At 38.5% G+C, this 20,255-nt stretch overlaps 1 protein-coding gene and 3 pseudogenes across 1 annotated transcript in view; all 4 read left to right on the top strand.

Moving 5' to 3' along the window:
* The window catches only part of AAK6 (P-loop containing nucleoside triphosphate hydrolases superfamily protein), an 87,710-nt gene extending 75,693 nt beyond the window's left edge, over positions 1–12,017 (top strand). Inside the window, exons 2-3 of the mRNA XM_089449462.1 lie at positions 11,141–11,286; positions 11,482–12,017. Coding sequence (XP_089305588.1) covers positions 11,141–11,286; positions 11,482–11,671 — 336 coding nt within the window. The 3' untranslated portion in view covers positions 11,672–12,017. The remainder of the gene's footprint in view (positions 1–11,140; positions 11,287–11,481) is intronic.
* Positions 12,018–14,227: 2,210 nt separating this feature from the next.
* On the top strand, positions 14,228–14,848 carry LOC149141210 (putative pentatricopeptide repeat-containing protein At3g23330 pseudogene; annotated as a pseudogene).
* Positions 14,849–16,713: 1,865 nt separating this feature from the next.
* LOC149141209 (putative pentatricopeptide repeat-containing protein At3g13770, mitochondrial pseudogene) lies at positions 16,714–17,348 on the top strand (annotated as a pseudogene).
* Positions 17,349–17,619: 271 nt separating this feature from the next.
* Positions 17,620–18,330, top strand: LOC149141208 (pentatricopeptide repeat-containing protein At2g22070 pseudogene; annotated as a pseudogene).
* Positions 18,331–20,255: the final 1,925 nt, after the last annotated feature.

Raw genomic sequence — 20,255 nt, 5'->3', positions numbered from 1 at the left:
CTCCTCTTATACAAAAGGCTCCATCTAGTATTCCTGTTCTAGTGGCTGCAACACCATAATGTTGAAGACGCTCTCTCAGGTCTTCCTTTTCTCACTAGGGAAAGGCCTATGCCTAAGTAGGCCATATCCACTCTTAAGGACCTTGTCAATTTTCTCCCACCTAAAGGAGAATTGCATACTTGCTTTGGCCAGTCATTGTAGGAGTGCTTGAGAAAACACACATAAATGGAGGATTATCATCAGGATGTGAAGAAGGGAGATCCTTTGAAACATGCTAAGAATCATCTATAGGCAAATCATTTGTAAGAAGTAGTGGAGTTAGACATGCTAAGTAGGGTGCATCCCCTGAGAAGAAATTCCTTGCTGCTAGTATCAGACAATTCCTTTCATGAATGTATTATTAGCCATTACTTTTGTGACTGCTTCTCCCTCCCTTGTCAAGTTTGACACAGTGAGAGAGAGCACTCTAGTTAGGCTTATATATAGTGAGCTAAAGTAGAGTGATTCTATCAAGAAAGTGTGCAGGGCCTGAGTGAAGCCATTGTCTTCCCCTGATGATGGTATTGTATTTTTCTTATGTGTTGATGAGAAGATAGTGATTGCTGTTACTGATTTTCAGCTTCTTGTTTGCTACATTCATGCTGTAGTATGTGTAGATTAGGTTTCTTCCTTTGCAGCATTGATCTCATCTCTTGATATGCTTTGGTGTTTGGGCTTCCGAGATTTACATTCAGTGCTTCTGTTTATACAAATCTGAAGCTTTGATTGGTGTTTAAGTCTATCTGTTTTTAGTTGTAGGACAAATTCTTTCAGTGTAGCTCTATTTATTATGTGGATGTAAAATGTTGACAAAGCCTTTGGAAACTGGCCTTGGTGCTGAAAAGTGCCCATTTGCATGGTTTCTTATTGTGGGGGATCTACCAGTAGACAAAATTATGGCATACCTTGTAGTTAAAAATTTCTGTTGCCTTTGATGTGGACAAGTTGAGGCCTTGAAACATCATTTCTGGATTTGTCCCTTAGCCAGTTCTGTATGGACCTGGATTCAAGCTTTTGTGTCAGCAATATCTCCCTGCCTCTATTTCATGGAAGGATGCTTTGTCAGGCAATCATCTCTCTTCACATTGATGTGTTGGATAAAGAGCTATATTGCACTAGTTTTGGGGACGGGGAACAGTAGGGACGGGCAGATGAGTCCTTGGAACAGCTAGAGCGCACCCCCAAATTTTCAGGGGACGGCAATTATATATATGCAGAATTCAATATTAATATTTCTAGTTGTTTCAAGCTTGTAAGCATAACAAGCTATACTTTATAGTATTATGCACAACCCTTACACTTGTCAATTAAAATCTCAAACAATTTAAAAAATGGTTGAGTGACATTCCATTATTGGCCACTAGACATGAACTTTAGCTTTAGGAAACTTAAGTGTAACTACTTTAAATTTGTAATAAGGTCCATGAACAATCTATGACAGAGAACTGTCTTTATAGCAGTTTTTTTCCTCATATTTCTTGTTAATGATGACTATGTTAAACATAAAAGGCATTCTCTTTTCAATAGGTTTTGCAAACTTTTACAGTTGTGTTGAAAACCACTATAAAATACTTTGGTTTTTTAAAGATATTAAATTCATATTTCAGATTAAGAAAGGGATTGAATAGGAATTTATTTAAACATTTAGTACCCAATCCAATTCACTACTATCTGATTGTTTTCACAATGCTTGGGGTTGGGATGATGGAAGCACTGAACTTGAATGACTCTTTGAAACCCATATACAATATGTAAAAGCTGAGATGATCCAAAAAGTGAGAAAGAACAAGAAAAATAACCACAAGGATCAGCCTTTTAAAACGTATTTTCTGTTTTCTTGACATGGAGGCTGCGTTTTGTAATTTTACCATTGAAAATACAATATCTAAATCACTAGAAATCCAAAATGAAACCCATCATACAAAACCCATGTTTTGAGCTGCAACTTGTACAAAAAATTTAGATTCAATGCATTCCAAAAATAAATAAATGGGAAAAATGATCATATTGTTCAATCATCAATGTCTATGATTGTAAAAAAATGAAGCTATATGCTTGGATTATCCCTAAAACCTGCCCAAAACATCCCTGAAATCTGCCAAAAACATCCTTGAAATATGTCTGGAATGTCTTGGGGACGGCCTGCAAGTCCTCGAGTCCCCGATGGAGTCCCTAACAATTTGGGGACATTTTTTATGGTGTAATGTCCATGTCCCCATAGGAAGCTTATGACGGAGTCTGCTAGCCTAAGGTGGTTCGTGTAGGCTAAAGCGGTGAAATAATTAATAAGGGGACTTAAATTTGCTTAAGGAGACTTTATTAAAGGAGAAAGGAAAATATTTTCTAGGCAAGTTGGATGTCACTTTAACTTTATAAAGTGACTTTAATAGAAAGGAAAAAGAAAAAATAAATAAAGAGGGAAAAAAGGGAAGGTGAAGATGAAAAGACAATCCTAACTCATTAAAGAAGGGAATTGAGGAGGCTCCTTGCATTCGTACATTGTGTGAGTTTGAAGAGAGAGCTCTTGGAGAGAGTTGGAAGAGGAAGCTGAGGGCTTTGGAGCCCTAGCTACCATAGCAGACTTCGCTGTTGCAACGAGACCCCCTAGTCTGAGAGTGAAGTCACTCAGATTTCACCGTAGAGCTTCAATGGAGAACGAATTTTCTAAGAAATATATATACATATATATATATATATATATATATATATTGTTGTTGTTGTTATTTTCTCTAAGTTATGCTAATTCTATTAAGGTAAAAAATATCATACACTGAGGCTGAAGCCTGTACTTAGCTATGCCAGAGGAAAGACATCAACCAGCAAAAAACTAGAAATGAACTGCCCATAAGGGAAGCCAGTTCTTAACCAAAGTGTCTCAAAAAAGTTGTCTTGCTGCCCATGCAGGGGAAACCAGCAAATTAACTAGTTTTGCAGCCTTGTTACTAAGGAGACTAGAAAAGGTAAACCCATTTCAAGAATCTAAACTTTTAGTTTTCCCCAAAAAGCAAATGAAATCAGAAACAAAAGAACAAAGTCCCAATGAACCTGAGACACGAGGCTTGCTGAGTGGCAGTCTACTAGGCATACGCGTGGCATGTTGAGTAGCAGCAGGGTGGCAGCTCAGGCGACGAACACATGGCAAAGAGGTGGCAGCTAGATACGTGGCGGCGACGGAGGGTGCTCCTCCACGATGAAGCATCTGTATGTGTCCATGTCGCCACTTGGCAGTTGCGAAGTCTCCGTGTCGCCCACCTGCAACTCCGGTTGTTCTTCCTCAATGATGCAACAGTATTCATCAATGACCCAGTTCCTCTGCGGAGCCGTTTCCACTTCTTTCCCTGCGCATTTGGTTTGCTGTTCCTAGCTTCGCTCCTCCACACCTTGACGACTCGTCTGAGCCAGCTCTGCTTTGGCCTTGATTTGGCTACTCCTTGCTATGGTGCTTCCACTACCAGCAATGTTCGAGGGCCCCATTGCTGCGGTGCAACCAACATCCATTGCACTTTGTTCCTCAGTGGCTATGAGTTGACCACCAGCCTGAGAGTCTTATGCCTCAGAATTTTGCTTTTCCTCATGGAAGCTAACGATGATGGTGGTGGTGATGAGGGGTTGGTTTAGGGCAGAGCGAAAGGTAAATTGGGCGTGCTGGGAATGAGGTTGAGGGGTTGGTGGAGTGCTTCTGGGAGAGGGGCCAGAGGTGGAGGGGAAGTTGCTAGGAGGTGTTGCAGAGGCCACCAAGTGGGAGCGACCTCTGCCACTGCGCATGTTGGGGTAGCGGTCCGTGTGCTGCTCAGCGAGAGAGGAGGTGGACTTCGAAGCAGAGGAGTGCTGTGAGCAACTCAAGCTCCCTCGGTTCCCACCTCTTCGGCTATGCATCCTATGGCGCACCATGCTTTCTGCAAATGGAGGCGAATTTTGGTTTGAATTGGGCACAGTGGGATGCACAGTCGTAGTGGAGCTAACAAGCAATTCCGCAGAGGGATGAGCAACCAGGGCCAAAGGGATGAGAAATTGAAGATTCAGACTGTGGGTGAAATGGATACCCGAGCCAAAATCGATGCAGCAATAAAGACTACAACGTCTCCCAGTGGTTGTGCGAGAGCTGGGTGCCGCCACTGCATGAGGGCAGAGGCATTGCAGGGGCCGAGGTTGCAGGGGAGGAATGGCAGGATCAGAGGCGGTATTTTCCCAAGAGTGCATCGTTACCTTGAGCCGAGGGTGATGGTGGTTAACCGAGTGATGGCAGTCTTCATTTGAGGTGCAATTATGGCGATGGTTAATGCCATTTTTGGACCACTGTGCAGCCCTGTTGGAGGCCATGTGCTCTCGCCACATGCCAACCCAACTGGCAGCCACCTCATTGTCCTTTGTTGTCACCCGCATCCGAGATTCTGAGAAATATTGAGGTACTCAAGCTTATCAATTGTTTTATATCCTCATACTGCATTTTCCTATTTCCTATGACAAGATGAAGGTTTCATGGACAATGAAGAGCCAACGAAAAATTAATAAATACTCTAGTTTCATGGGACCGACGAATTACTGAGAGAGCTGCATATTTTATGGTGGGGCAAGTTCAGATCCCTTTTTAAAGAATTAGAATGGCAGAGGCTTGCGTGATTGAATCTACAGGGTAGAATGGGGAGCGCAATTCCCACAAATTCTAATGGCTGGGTCCACTGCTTAGTGGAGGCACCAAGCAAAGGAGTCAAGTTAATTTTCTTGTGGTTGAATGTATTTCAAGGTGTGCTGGGACGAGTTCTGGCTTAAGTAGCTCAAGTTTCATTGTTTAAGGAAGAACGAAGCTCTCCATTTGTGACTATGACTAAGTCTGCAACCCTGAGGCCAAATTCATAGTGTTTGACTGAGTCGTGTCTCCCTCATTGCCTTGGACAAGTTAAGTTAGTAAATGGAATGATTTATTATGGTTATATGAGTGAAATCCTTACTGTGTCATTGGCTGAGCGTTTGTGCTGGAGATGGACGTGTTCTGCATTCAGAAACAGAGCCATTAAAATACATACAACAACAGATTCGTTACAGGACTGAAGGTAGCGTTGAAGGGTGATAATCTAGTCCCACAAGAAGGTCGAATCCCTGGTTCCTGGCACATTCTGGCTGCTGTTCACAGAGAGACAAATTCTGATATATGTATCCAAGTTGTTGAGGGCTGAGGAACTTCCTCTAATCTTCTGTTGTACCCATGTTCCTCTAAACCAATTAATTTCCAGTGTACTTGCACAGTGAAATATAATGGGTCTGTTCTAGTTGATATTTATTATGAAAAAAACATATTTCCGGTCCATATAACTTCTTGGGATATTAAATATATCAGTTGAATGCTTGGGAGGTCTTGTTTGAGTTACACACTGCTCTCTGTTTATATTTTTCTGAAGTGGAATTCCTAGAGAACACCTACAACATAATATAAGCAAACCGTTAGAAGAAATACCACACTGAAACAAAAACTAAAAACTCGGAAAATTTTAAATGAAAATCATAAGTTTGTGGAGAAGGGATATTACAGTGGTATCAAAGCCTTAATCTTGGCTCAGCCTGTGGGTTTGGCTTGAAAACAGTGGGCTGAAAAATTCATGACAGAAGAAAATCCATACACAGGAATAACATATAGGAGGAAGCACAATTACAGAGAACCAACTCCCCTTTCAGAGGAAGATATCCCTGATACAGAAAGTGAAGAAACGCCAGAAGGGGGCAAGGGGTTAGAGAAAACACCTGAGTTTGAAAGGCCAGATATGGGGGATAAGGAGGAACAAGATTTTAATAGCTTACTCAAGGCCATAAATGACTTGGCCAAGGGCCAAAAAGAGATAGTGGAGGCAATGAAGGGTATGACACACATAAGGGCTTCCACTGGAAAAGAGCCATTGAATGGGGAAGGGTCCAACAGTGCTGAAAGCAGTCAAGCCCAGACTTACAGAATCCATCCCAAACTCCATCCCAAACTAATGGCAAAATGGCCAGACCCAATATGCCTCAGTTTGTGCAGCAGGCCACAGAAGACTTAACAAAGCAGGCTGATTTTGGAATCCCTTATGCAGATTACATGGAACAATATCAATCTTTAGGACGGGATTTCCACGCTGCTATGAGCTTCACGGATTTTTGCCATCTTTAGCTAAAGAGCAGGCCCAAACCATCTCAGAGGTTTCCAAGGCAGAATCATGAGCTGCAGAAAACATTGGGGAAGGTGACCATCCCTTGTTTTGATGGGTCGTCCAAATACTCAGCTAGATCATGGGTGCAAAAATTGGACACTTATTTTCAGCTGCATCATATGACAGAGGAGGAGGCTATCAAATTGGCCACCCTGCACTTGGATGGTGAGGCCCATGAGTGGTGGTACCATGGGTTGGTGACGTTGGGACATAACAACATCATCTCATACACAGAGTTCACTCAGAGGCTTATTGAGCGCTTTGACAGGAAGGATCCAAAGATACATTTTAGAGAGCTGGCACAACTCAAGCAGATAGGTAGTCCGGAGGCTTATATTGCAGAGTTTCAGAGACTAGCAGTCATGGTCACAGATATTTCAGAGGCCAGATTGGTGATGCTATTTGTAGAGGGGTTGGCAGAACCTCTACGTGGATGGGTCAAGAGTTTTGAACCCACCACACTTCATGCAACAATCAATAAAACCAGGGACTTACAGGATGCAACTTCCAAAAATAAATTCACTCCTAAGGGTAATGAGGTCAAGCCCTTTCAAAAGGAGTGGACCAAGAAACCAAAGTTGGATGAGGAGACTTGAAAAGAGTTGAGGAAGAAGAAACTTTGTTTCAGTTGTCAAGAACCTTGGGCACCGGGGCACAAGTGTGCGGGCAAAGACAAAGCGGGCAAGGCCCACTACATTGAGGTGTGCTCAGAGAGTGACAATGATGAGGAGCAGGGACATAGACCGATACAGGGACCAACACAAGGACAAATACAGGGGAAGATGCACCAAACCGTTGGAGGTGAGTCCTCGCATGCAGAGGGCCAAGCTCCTATTCTTGCCTCTATGTCAGGATTCCCTAGATACCATACCTTCAGAGTTAGAGGGGTTATAGCCAGGCACAAGGTGACAATACTGGTTGATGGTGGGGCTTCTCACAACTTCATAGATGCAGAGCTGGTGGAACGAAGGGCAATTCCTACAGCAGAATTCAATGGTTTTACAATCATCATACCCGGGAAACATCATATGGACTGCAACAGGTACATCCCCAAGCTACAACTCACCATGGGAAACTATACAATGACAAATGACTTCTTTGTAGTGGATGTGCCAGACGCTAATGTGGTGTTGGGGTGTCAGTGGCTTTATTACATAGGAAAGTACACCACAGATCAACGGAACATGGAAATGGAGTTCAATGATCCAATAGATGGCAGGAGGGTAGTCTTGAGAGCCATGCATAAATACTTGCCAAAGCTCGTGTCGTCCAACCACATGGAGGCTGTATTGAAACACGGTGATATCGAGTGGGCAGTAGAGTGCCTTATTACAGATAACAGACAGTTAGAGCATCCATGACCACACTCAGATGACATACAAGTATTACTTCGTAAACATCATAAAGTTTTTGATGATATTCCTCTAAGTAGACCACCAGATAGAGGCTCTGAGCATGTTATAGAACTCGAGGAGGGTGTGCAAATAGTAATAACCACTCCTTATCAACATCCTGAATTGAAATTGTTTGAGGAAAAGCAATCTTGGGCGGGGATGACTATAATCCTCCCGTCCCCAGAGGAAGCTTATGACGGAGTCCGCTAGCCTAAAGTGGTTCCCGTAGGCTAAGGCGGTGAAATAATTAACAAGGGGACTTAATTTTGCCTAAGGAGAAAGGAAAATATTTCCTAGGCAAGTTGGATGTCACTTTAACTTTATAAAATGAAAGTATCATAAAGTGACTTTATAAAAGTGAATTTAATAAAAAGGAAAAAGAAAAAATAAATAAAGAGGGAAAAAAGGGAAGGTGAAGAGGAAAAGACAAAAGGGAAGGTGAAGATGAAAAGACAATCCCAAACTCATTAAAGAAGGGAATTGAGGAGGCTCCCTGCATTCGTACATTGTGTGAGTTCGAAAATAGACCTTTTGGAGAGAGTTGGAAGAGGAAGAGGAAGCAGACTTCGGTTTTGCAACGAGACCCCCTAGTCTGAGAGTGAAGTCACTTAGATTTCACCGTAGAGCTTCAATGGAGAACGAATTTTCTGAGAAATATTGAGGTACTCAAGCTTATCAATTGTTTTATATCCTTATACTGCATTTTCCTATTTCCTATGATAGGCTGAAGGTTTCATGGAGAATGAAGAGCCAACGACAAATTAATAAATACTCCAGTTTCATGGGACCCACGAATTACTGAGAGAGCTGCATATTTTATGGTGGGGCCAGTTCAGATCCCTTTTTAAAGAATTAGAATGGCAGAGGCTTGCGTGACTGAATCTACAGGGCAGAATGGGCAGCACGATTCCCACAAATTCTAATGGCTGGGTCCACCGCTTAGTGGAGGCACCAAGCAAAGGAGTCGAGTTAATTTTCTTGTGGTTGAACGTATTTCAAGGTGCTGGGACGAGTTCTGGCTAAGTAGCTCAAGTTTCATTGTTTAAGGAAGAACAAAGCTCTCCATTCGTGACTGTGACTAGGTCTGCAACCCTGAGGCCGAATTCTTACTGTTTGACTGAGTTGTGTCTCCCTCATTGGCCTGGACGAGTTCAGTTAGTAAATGGAACAATTTATTATGGTTATATGAGTGAAATCCTTGCTGTGTCATTGGCTGAGCGTTTGTGCTGGAGATGGACGTGTTCTGCGTTCAGAAACTGAGCCATTAAAATACATACAACAACAGATTGGTTACAGGACTGAAGGTAGCGTTGAAGGGTGATAATCCAGTCCCACAAGAAGGTCGAATCCCTGGTTCCTGGCACATTCTAGCTGCTGTTCACAGAGAGACAAATTCTGATATATGTATACAAGTTGTTGAGGGCTGAGGAATTTCCTCCAATCTTCTATTGTACCCATGTTCCTCTAAACCATTTAATTTCCAGTATACTTGCACAGTGAAATATAATGGGTCTGTTCTAGTTGATATTTATTATGAAGAAAAACATATTTCTGGTCTATATATCAGTTGAATGCTTGGGAGGTTTTGTTTGAGTTACATACTGCTCTATGTGTATATTTTTTCTGAAGTGGAATTCCTAGAGAACACCTACAGCAGAATACTGTTCGAAGAAATACCACACTGAAACTCAAATTAAAAACTCAGAAATTTTTAAATGAAAATCAGAAGTTTGTGGAGAAGGGATATTACATATAGGTCCAAAAGTCCCTAGAACGCGGGGACACAGTGTACGTGAGTATTTTTGGGGGGGACGGGTCCCCATGCAACATAGATAAAGAGCCTTTTCACACATTCTCATGGTATGCTGATGCCTTGACATGTACCAATCTATCCTTGTAAGTCACTGTGCAAGTATGTGATATTTGGATGGTGATGGACACACAGAAGTTCTAACTCTTGGAGTTCTTGAGTGGAACCTTCTCTGCAATGAGCATGCAACTACTTGACCCCTCTCGGCCCCAGTTAGCATTGTCTCACTGAAGTGGCAATGGATATTGTTGTTGAGAAGGTAAATGTGTTCAAGATTGTAGTAACTGTGGGTATTGTTGGTCCTGACTCCCATGCCCCATCCAAGAATGATAAGCTATTTCCGACCTTGGCCTTGGTCGTTTCTGAGAACCCCAAGCCTCCTAAGGTTACTAATGATGGTTGGGAGCAATATGTAGATGATGCTCCTGCATTCACCGGTTGGGTCCCTGCCTTTGATGCCCATGATAATTTCTCACTGGCTGCTGGCATTATTCTTTCTCAGTGTTTATGATTAGGTGGCCCTTGGACCTGGTTATTTTGCTACTTTAGACACTAGTTCAGGGTTGGCATCAGCCAACATGCATTTTTGAGTTTTTGTAGATTTTCTAGCGCTTGTGGAGGCTGCATGCATGCCATATGTTTTTTAGTATTAATACTGTACATAACATTTTATTTGTAAGCTTTAAACCTTTTCAAGTGAGGCAATGCATACACATTCTTAAGCAAAACAGACAGTAAACGATGGCATATACAAAAAGATAAATTCCTTGGAAATCCTTAACTGGGGAACCATACTAAGGGGTTTTGGATGCAGAATACCCAAATGTTGCATTTGTGAATGGTTAACGCACTAATCCAGATTAAATTACTGACTGTAATCCTTTCACTGATATTAGACTACAATGGTTTGAAAACCGTTGATCAAAAGAACAAAAAAACTAAAATAACAAACCCAAACTTTTTTTCAGGGTGCTGCCCCAAACCCCATCTAATGCTTGTGGATGAATTTGTATAAACACTATGTACATAATGCTTTATTTTTCAAGTTTTGAACCTTTTCAGGTGAAGCAATGCATGCAGTTTCCTAAGAAAAACAGAAAGTACACAATGACACACACATGGAACATATAAATTTACCCCGAAGACCCTCAACTGGAAAAACCATCTTAACTTAGAGCTGCAGCTCTATCTTCTTCACAAATACAACATTTAAGTATTCTGCATCCAAACCCTAACTTGCTACTCCAGATTAGATTACAACTCTAATCCCTTCATTGGTATTAGATTACATTGGTTTGAAAACTCTTAAAAAACACACCAAAAAAAAAGAAAAGGAAAAAAAATAACAGAGTGAAACCTTTTTTCAGGGTGCTGCCTCAAACACTATCTAATGCTTGTGGATGAGTTTGTGGCTAAAACTTTGTGCATGAATGCACAGTATACGTGTAAAGAATATAACACATCTCCAACATTATTAATAGCCAATTTATTTAATTGGTTGATTTTTCAATTAAACATAATGACCATTTTTAAAAGTAATTGCTTTGTAAATCTATACAACAGGAAAATACTTAAATCAATTTATTCAGCATGCAGAGTTTGATGGGGATGGAATTAGGTGGCCGTGAAATGTATTATCACGCTCCTACATTTTTTTCAATAATTATAATATAATATAATGTCAATTGTTACCTACATATTTTTGATTTGTTCGCCAGGTAAATGATGAGCTTGAAGGCGTGATGGATGAGGGTGGAAACATAGTTGATTACCATAGCTGCGATTTCTTTCCAGAGCGATGGTTTGATTGTGTGGCGGTTTTGCAAACAGATAACTCTGTCCTATATGATCGCTTGACTAATAGGTATATCTATCAGAAAACATAGCTGTCATCGTATCTAGGATGTATTTGGCTTAGCAGTGTAAGTTTATATGAAAATGTTTGGAGTTAAAGAGTGTTTGCAAATGTATATAAATCATACATAAACCAGCTTGCCATTTTAAGATTCTTGATTCTGTTAGTTTGTGTTTCTAGCTAACATCATTTAGTATTTGCCAGGGGTTACATGGGACAAAAGCTCCAAAATAATATTGAATGTGAAATCTTTCAAGTGTTGCTCGAGGAAGCACATGAGAGCTACTCAAAGGACATTATCATGACTTTGCAGAGTGATACAATTGAAGATATAAGCAGGAATGTTGACTTGTTGAAAGAGTGGGTTTCAAATTGGAGTCCAAGAGATCAATGATGCTTTTTAGCTATGATCTCCCAGAGTATGTATTATAGTACATCCTAGTTTTTGAGATGCATGACAATTTTCTCTGAAGTTGAGTCATGTGACTGTCATTTAGAGGTCTTACAACTTCAATATTTTCCAATCAGTTTGGAATGCTTAGAGCTGCACTGACACTTTGAATCTTTCTCCAGGATATTATTTGTATTTGAATGTGCATGTTGTTTCTTTTGGAGATTCAGTAATCGACAAGTCTGATATATAATGAATTTTATATGCCATGTCTTGTTGATTATACTGTTTTGTATATCTGCAATTATCTTCGAGGTTATTATTTGTATTTGAATGTGCGTGTTGTTTTTTTTGGAGATTGAATAATTGACTAGTTTGATGTATAATGAATAATGTATGCCATGTCTAGTTGGCTATCTTTTTAGTTTCTGCAATTATCATCTTTATGTTTTTTTTTTCAAGATTGTTTTTATTAATGCGGATGGATATCATTTTCCAGTGGGTTTTTTAAGGTGGCTGTTGTTGACACATATGATGTGAGAAACACGATCACAAAATACTACTCTATATAACTTGATCAAAGATGTAAAATAAATAATATGTATTGAACAAACCAGCATAAACAATTGTTAACTTGATCAATATATAAATTATATATATTGAACAAACTAGCATGAAAAATTGTTGAAAATCACCTTTAATAGTTAAAGGCTCTATTATGTAATTTGTACCTGATGTATAAAACAAACCAGCATGAACAATTGTTGAAAAGGTCTGGCCTTTAATAGATAAAAGTGCTATTATGCAATGCCTTTTTGAGAAAGGAATATATTGACGATCACAATCACTTTTTCACATAAATAGTAGTTTACAAGTAGATTTCAAATTACATGCTATAATAAATTTCTGGCCTTTAATAGATAAAGGCGCTATTATGCAATTTATACCTAATGTGTAATCACCCTTTTTGAGAAAGGAATATATTGATGTTCACAATCACTTTTTCACATAAATGGTAGTTTACAAGTAGATTTCAAACCGCATGCTATAATAAATTAACTAGCATTTGCACCTGATGTTGCAAAGGAAACACTGTAAGGCATAAAGTGTGGAAGAATAGGAACATGTGAATGGGCATTGTTGAAAGCAAGGGTGGATGATAAAGAGTTGCAATTGAAATTGTTAGTTATGTGTATGCTGAATATAAATATTTTATAAATAATAGTGTGTAGAAAAATAGTGACATGTGAATGGACATTGTTGAACGCAAAGGTGGATGATATTGAGTTACACTTGAAACTATTAGTTATGTGTGTTTTGAATATGGATAAGTAATAGTAGTGTGTGGAAGAATAGAAACATGTGAATGGACATTCTTGAAAGCAAGGGTGGATGATAATGAGTTATAGTTAATGTTATATAGAGGTTATCCATTATTCATGTAACAGTTGTTGTTTATGTGAACATATTTTTGTACATTATTTTAAGTTTCTTTTTGTATTTGGAGATTTTGTTTTTCCATATGTTACATATTTAAGAACGAATTGTCACTTTTAAAGAGGGCACACAAGGTTGCTAGCTGTCACAAACCATCATGAAAGTAAAAATTAAATGTCCTTTTCCTACTACATGGTTCTGTCAACTAGGTGTTTCGAAAAATACAAGTGAAAGCCATCAAACTCCTTGCTGAAATCAAACTCTTTGGTGAAATTTTCGTAAATATAGGGATGAACTTACCAGAATTCTATTAAAATGACATTTTTCACTACTAACTTCATATGAGATGTTATGAACGTTCTTTTGGATAAAACCTCAAATGTGAAATTTTCGTAAATATAGGAATGCACAAATTCCTTAACTTGCCAGAACTATATTAAAATGACATTTTTCACTACTGACTTCATATGAGATGTCATGAACTTTCTTTTGGATAAAACCTCGAATGTGTTTTTAATAAACCAATTCAACTCTCGGTGACATTTTCGTAGATATAGGGATGCACAAATTCCTTAAATTGCTAGAACTCTATTAAAATGACATTTTTCACTACTAAGTTTATATGAGATGTCAATTAAACTGTTTTATTATTATTATTTTAGTTTAATGTTTCATTATGCATACTAAATCTTTTTTCATATAAAACTAAATTTGAATGTTTACTCATTTACAAATACTACAACACATACTCCTTTTTTGGATTGATGTTTATGAGTAGTAGGCCAAAACTTGCCAAATGCTTAAATTTCTTTTCCAAAATTTTAGAGATGCCCATTTGAAAACCCTGGATATATTAGTGTCTGATATGAACAAGTTTCGAGCTTACTAGTTGTTGGGGTACAGAGTTTTCTGTAAATTGCTACCAAGCAAGGAAGAAGTCAAAAGTGGATTGGTATTAAAACCATGGCCGCAGCTCAAGGACCTGTGTTCTTGTCCCCAAATAAGGATGCATGCCAAGTGTTTGACACAATCCCTGAATGAGATGTTTGTTCATGGACTACGGTTCTTACAGGCTATGCAAAATGTGGGTATGTGGAAAATGCACGATGTCTGTTTGACAAAATGCATGAACGTAGCATAGTTTCCTGGAATGCAATGATTGCGGCATATGCCCGATGTGGTGATCAGGTTGAAGCCATGGATTTATATGGCCAGATGCAATGGATGGGCACAAAACCTGATGAGTTCACCTTAGCCAGCGTTGTAAGTGCATGTGCAAGCATGGTGGATTTGGGATATGGGAGGAAAATTCATGGACAGGTTGTTAAGCTCGGATTTGAGTCAAATGTATTTGTTGGGACTGCTCTTGTTGATATGTATGCCAAATGTGGGAGAGTAGATGGTGCACGCCAAATGTTTTATTTAATGCCGGTTCGAAACAATGTTTCTTGGACTACCATGGTTGCAGGATATGCCCAAAATGGGCAAGCGGACGAGGCCACAAGGTTTTTTAATGAAATTCACCAGACCGGTATGAAGCCAAATGAGTTGACATTTGTCAGTGTCGTCAATGCGTGTGCTATTCTCATTGATTTGAGGTTTGGCAGACAGGTCCATGCGTACATTATCAAAAGTGGATTCCAGTCCCAAGTTTCCGTGTGCAATGCTATTGTTACAATGTATGCCAAAACTCAAACCATAGAAGATGCACTATGTGTGTTTGATAAAATGCACGAGACTTAATCTCATGGAATGTAATTATTGTAGGATATGCACATTGTTATCACCAAAATAGGACCCTGATAGGCTGCTGATCAGACTATCTCAGTGTAACTGTTTCAAACCAATCTTTTAGCTAAGGGTTAGCCTCCTTAGCCTGAGAGGGCTCTCTCAAAGGGTTAATGATATTGATTAAAGATATGGATAGATAACTCTATGAAACAAGTGAAAAATATGAATGGTTGAACATGATCAGTAAACATCCATTGGGCTTATGGAGTCAACAACACCTCAATATAACAATGAACTCAACCCTACATGGAAGTCAGGGCATTCAGCATTTAAACATTCAGAACATAAACTCATATGGGACCACATAGTTTATAAATGTATACAGAAAGTCAGAGCACATTCAGTGAATTCTGAGTGATTATACATCCATACCACTGTAAGAATTAAGAAAAGGACAACATCACATATTCTGAACATTAAAAACCCTTCATGAATCCTGAGAAGTAAAGTCAAGCATGTATTACTGAAAATGAGTCTTACATAGGCCAAATACAAGCTTTTCCATAAAATGTTCCAACCCTTTGTACATCAGCTCTTCTTCTATATATAGAGCTCTTTACATAACTGAGATTCCTCCTCCAGCATGAGGGAAATTCGAATTCACCCTACTATGACACCTATTGATACATAAAACTAATTATTAAATGCAAATGACACCTAACTAGCAGTCCTAGAGACCTAATACAACTAGAAGTGTAACTCTTTATCATGATTCAACAACCTTATCTAAGCATTTAAAACATTATTTGACAACTTGCAACCTCAAGAAGTCGAATTTGATGAAGCCTCCCACGTGGTCACCCAACTGCTGATGACAAACCCTAGAAATTAGGGAACATGTTTCCCTGTTTTTAGGTTTAGATCCTTGAAAATTGGCACGTGGGACAAAGCCTTTATCTCTTCATCCATGACACATTTTACGAAACAGAAGGAGGTTTTTGTAGCCCATGTTGTCCAGAACAAAAACCTCTCCTGGTTTTTTAAAACATTTCTCCAACTGTCTAGAAAATGTCTTTGAAAAACATGTGGCAAACAGGAAAAATCCATTTTCTGAAAGTAGGGTCTCAATGAAAGATTAGTATCTCCCTATTGAAAACACTTATGAAGAAATTGAGATAGGTTATTGTAGTAGGAGAGTTGATGAAGATAAACCTCCTTCAGAATTCCAAAATACCCTTTCATGTGACCAGAAACTGATTTTGAAAAAACAGGTGTAAAACAGAGAAATATGCCTGTAGAAAACTTGCACCTACAACAGTTTCGTAGCGCAAGTTTGATCATAAATTCCTCCCACCTCAGAATGGATTTGAAGAAAATGAAAGAGGTTGTTGTAGTTTGGTATGTTAGGAATAAAAGCCTCTTTCATTTTTCAAAATTAAGTTTTCTGCTGCTCAGAACCCCTTCTGGAAATTTACTAGTAAACGCAGAAAACAAAGTTTTTTCTTCTGAAACAGGCTGCTACAGGGGTTTCGTAGCGCGCTACGAAAACTCCTAATTCAGTGATTTCGTAGCTACTTTCAAAATTTCTTCAAAAAGATGTGAAATATGACTTATAAACACCTGGTAAGACTTCTAAAACATGGAATGAGGCTATCAAACATTATTTGGAAAAGAGATATGATCTAAAAAGACTTTTAACCTTATGACCTAACCCTTAAAGCATGAAATGACCTAGAGACCCTTTAACACCATGACTTGACCATGACTGATACAAGAATTGAGAAACCATGTAAGTTGTCCAATTTTTTTTAAGGAAATTTTACAGTGATAACACACATAATAACCATTATCAAGAGGCCTTAAAGGTTAGTTTCCAAATGAAACAGATAGGTGTGAAACTGAATCAATTCACTTATGCAAGCATTCTCAGTGTAAGTTGCAGCTTACCTACTTTTGAAGAAGGTAAACAACTTCACGGCCACATTATCCAGACTAGTTTTGACTCAAATATGTTTGTTGGAAGTGCTCTTGTAGACATGTATGCTAAATCTGGCAGCCTACAATATGCTCGTCAAGTGTTAGACAAAATTCCTGAACAAGATGTGATCTCTTGCAATGCAATGATTGCAGGGTATGTGCAGCATGGGTATAGTGAAGAGGCTCTAAAACTCTTTTGTCAAATGCAACACACTGGTTTGAAGCCAAATGAGGCAACTTTTGCTAGCATTGTTAGTGCGTGTACCAACCTAGCAGTGCTTGAGCATGGAAGACACATCCATGCCCACATTCTCTGTATGGGGTTTGAGTCACCCATGTCTAGATGTCTATGGTCAACGCCCTAGTTACTATGTATGCCAAATGTGGAGGCATAAAAGATGCACGGAAAGTTTTCGAGAAGATGATTGAGTGTGATGTTGTCTCATGGAATGAAATGATTGTTGGTCATGCTCAGCATGGGGATGGGGTGGAAACCTTGAAACTTTTTGAGCAAAATGCTACTGACAGGCATTAGTCCAGAGATGCCATAACCTTCCTTGGTTTCTCTCTACTTGCAGCCATATAGGTGTGATGTTGTCTCATGGAATGAAATGATTGTTGGTCATGCTCAGCATGGGGATGGGGTGGAAACCTTGAAACTTTTTGAGCAAAATGCTACTGACAGGCATTAGTCCAGATGCCATAACCTTCCTTGGTTTCTCTCTACTTGCAGCCATATAGGTCTAGTAGATTGAGGACATTATTACTTTCATTCCATGAGGCATGAACATAACATCACACCAAGAATGGATCATCATGCTTGCATGATTGACCTTCTTAGTCGTGCTGGTCGTCTAGACGAGGCAGAAGATTTCATCAATAAGATGCCATTTGAACCTTATGTCAGTATCTGGGTGGTACTACTCAGTGCTTGCAGAGTTCACGGCAATATGGAAATAGGAAAGCGTGTCGCACAATTTCTTTTCGATTTGGAGCCGAAAAATACTTCAGAATATGTGTTGCTTTCAAATATCTATTCTGCAGCTGGCAAGTGGGATGATGCAGCCAAGGTTAGAAAAATGATGAAAGACAGAGACGCTAAAAAGAAGCCAGGGTTCAGCAGGATTGAGGTCAAGAATAGAGTACATGCATTCATGTTAGCAGATAGATCACACCCACAAATAGAGGAAGTTCATACAATGTTGAATACATTGGCCAGGCCAATGGAGGAGGCGGGTTATGTACCGAACAAAAACTTTGTCCTCCATGATATGGAGGATGAACATAAGGAACATGTCCTCTACCATCACAGTGAGAAGCTAGCCATTGCATTTGGGCTTATGAGCACACCTCCGGGGGGCCCTATTCGAATAATAAAGAAGCTTTGTGTATGTGGTGACTGTCATAATGCTGTCAAGTTTATTTCTAAGATTGTTGGACGTGAAATTGTAGTAAGGGACGCTATACGTTTTCACCATTTTAGGAATGGAACGTTCTCTTGTCAGGATTATTGGTAATACAAGATGAAGTTTGAGCACTATTTGGGAGTGGGTTGAATGCTTCTCTATGCTATCCTCTATTGGTCTAGAAGTTGCTTCTTGTGACACGTGGAAATAAGGAGAAACATGCTTAGAATATGTAAATCGTCTCGTAGCTTCTTCATGTGGAGCAAGCTCACCTCTGGTAAGTTTCACACAAGATTCTGCATTGCTTTGATAGCATGAATGGATGCGTTAAAAATTTAGTATGTTAAGCTTGATTATTGACAAGACGGTTCTGATCTTGTTGCATGACACATAAGACACTTTCTTTTATAGTACTCATTTCTAACATTTTTGGCTGTCTTTATAGCTGCACCAGTTTGGCAAATTGTCAAAATTTCCCTTTGGATAAATGTTAGGAACATCACTTTCTAAAGAGAACAAAAGCATGGGTGAGAAGCAACATTACAAAACATATGTTTTTTCACAATTCTGCTTTTTATATGTTGAAGTGTTAATTCAGTCATTTATCATTATTGAGTTGCTAAGAAGGAGGGATGCAATCGATATTTCTTGATCAGGAAACCAAGTTGAACTTTTAAATGGAAGGGAACAAATGGCATGTTGATTAATGTCAAACATTGATAAATCCCAACTTTGGAACGGCGCGACATTGTTTATGTAAGCCCCCATCATTGTAAGTCAGGTTTATACTAATTTTATATTATTTCAGAATCAAGTTTTGATTTAATTTAATTATAATTTTAAGCTAGTAAAATATCAAGTACCCTAGAAGAATAAGACCTTTAAATAATGATTTTAATTATTATTTTTAATAATATTGAAATATAAATAATTGTTTTTCAAAGTTAAACATTATAAATTACATTGGTCAATAAACAAAAATAAACAAAAAAAATACTCGAATCTTATCTCAGTAAAAACTAATAATAATTATTTGTTTTTCAAAATTAAACATTGCATAATTACATTGTTCAATAAGTCAATAAGCTTTTTATATTGTAAAGTCACTTTTTATATTGCAAAGTCTTACCTCAGTAAAAACTAATAATAATCCAATTACTATAAGAAAATAGATCCTTATATCATAAACAAATTATCTTTATACTAATTCAATATTTAACTTCACCATAATATTATATAGAAACTTAACATATGTTCTTTCTCAATAAAGAAAGAAAAAATTACTTGTTTTATATGGAAACTCATTTAGAATTGAAGTCACAGAGGCTTAGAAACAAAAATGGGATATTGCCTAAAACAGCCTGCATATCTTGACAATTGTGAGTTATATAATCCGTGGTATTATCTTGTTCTAAGAAGACAGAAGGCTCGGAAAAAAAATGGGATATTGCCTTAAACAACCTGCATATCTCGACTTATTGCGAGTTATATAATCCGTGGTATTATCTCGTTTTAAGAAGACAAAAGGTGCACTGGAGCAACAATATCATATAATGGATTGAAAATAGAATGTGTTGTAATCGGATCGAATAACGGATTGAAAATATCAAAATTAGCAGACTGAAAGTAGATTCTGTATCCAGTAACAAATTTGGCATCAAAATAGTAAGGATGCCAGATTAAGCGACATAAAAAAATTGACAGAAAACAGATAGAAAATATCAAAAAATTGAAAATAAATATTGTGCACAGGAGCTCCACAATATTTCAGAACTGTGAATAATGGATAACTTTGTGTGATCATGCCTCGCATGCATAAAAGGCAAAGAAATAAGTTATTTAACCTGAATTTTAAAACCCTCCAACTCAGTATACTCTCATAATATAGAGGATCCTTTATTTTTTAAAAGCAAAGGAATATCAATGCATGTATGGTATCTGCAACTTTGAATAAAAGGCATGGTTTGACCACTGAAAAAACCTTGTGTTCTTTAAAATATTATTCATACAGTTTTTGTCTCCATGGACAAAAATAG

Source organism: Pinus tabuliformis, chromosome X (genome assembly GCF_031772625.1).
Source record: "Pinus tabuliformis cultivar Carrire ecotype Pingquan chromosome X, CPIR1, whole genome shotgun sequence".
Lineage (NCBI taxonomy): Eukaryota > Viridiplantae > Streptophyta > Pinopsida > Pinales > Pinaceae > Pinus > Pinus tabuliformis.
Note: the sequence above shows the minus strand (reverse complement) of the source record. Positions and strands in the feature narration are given on the sequence as shown.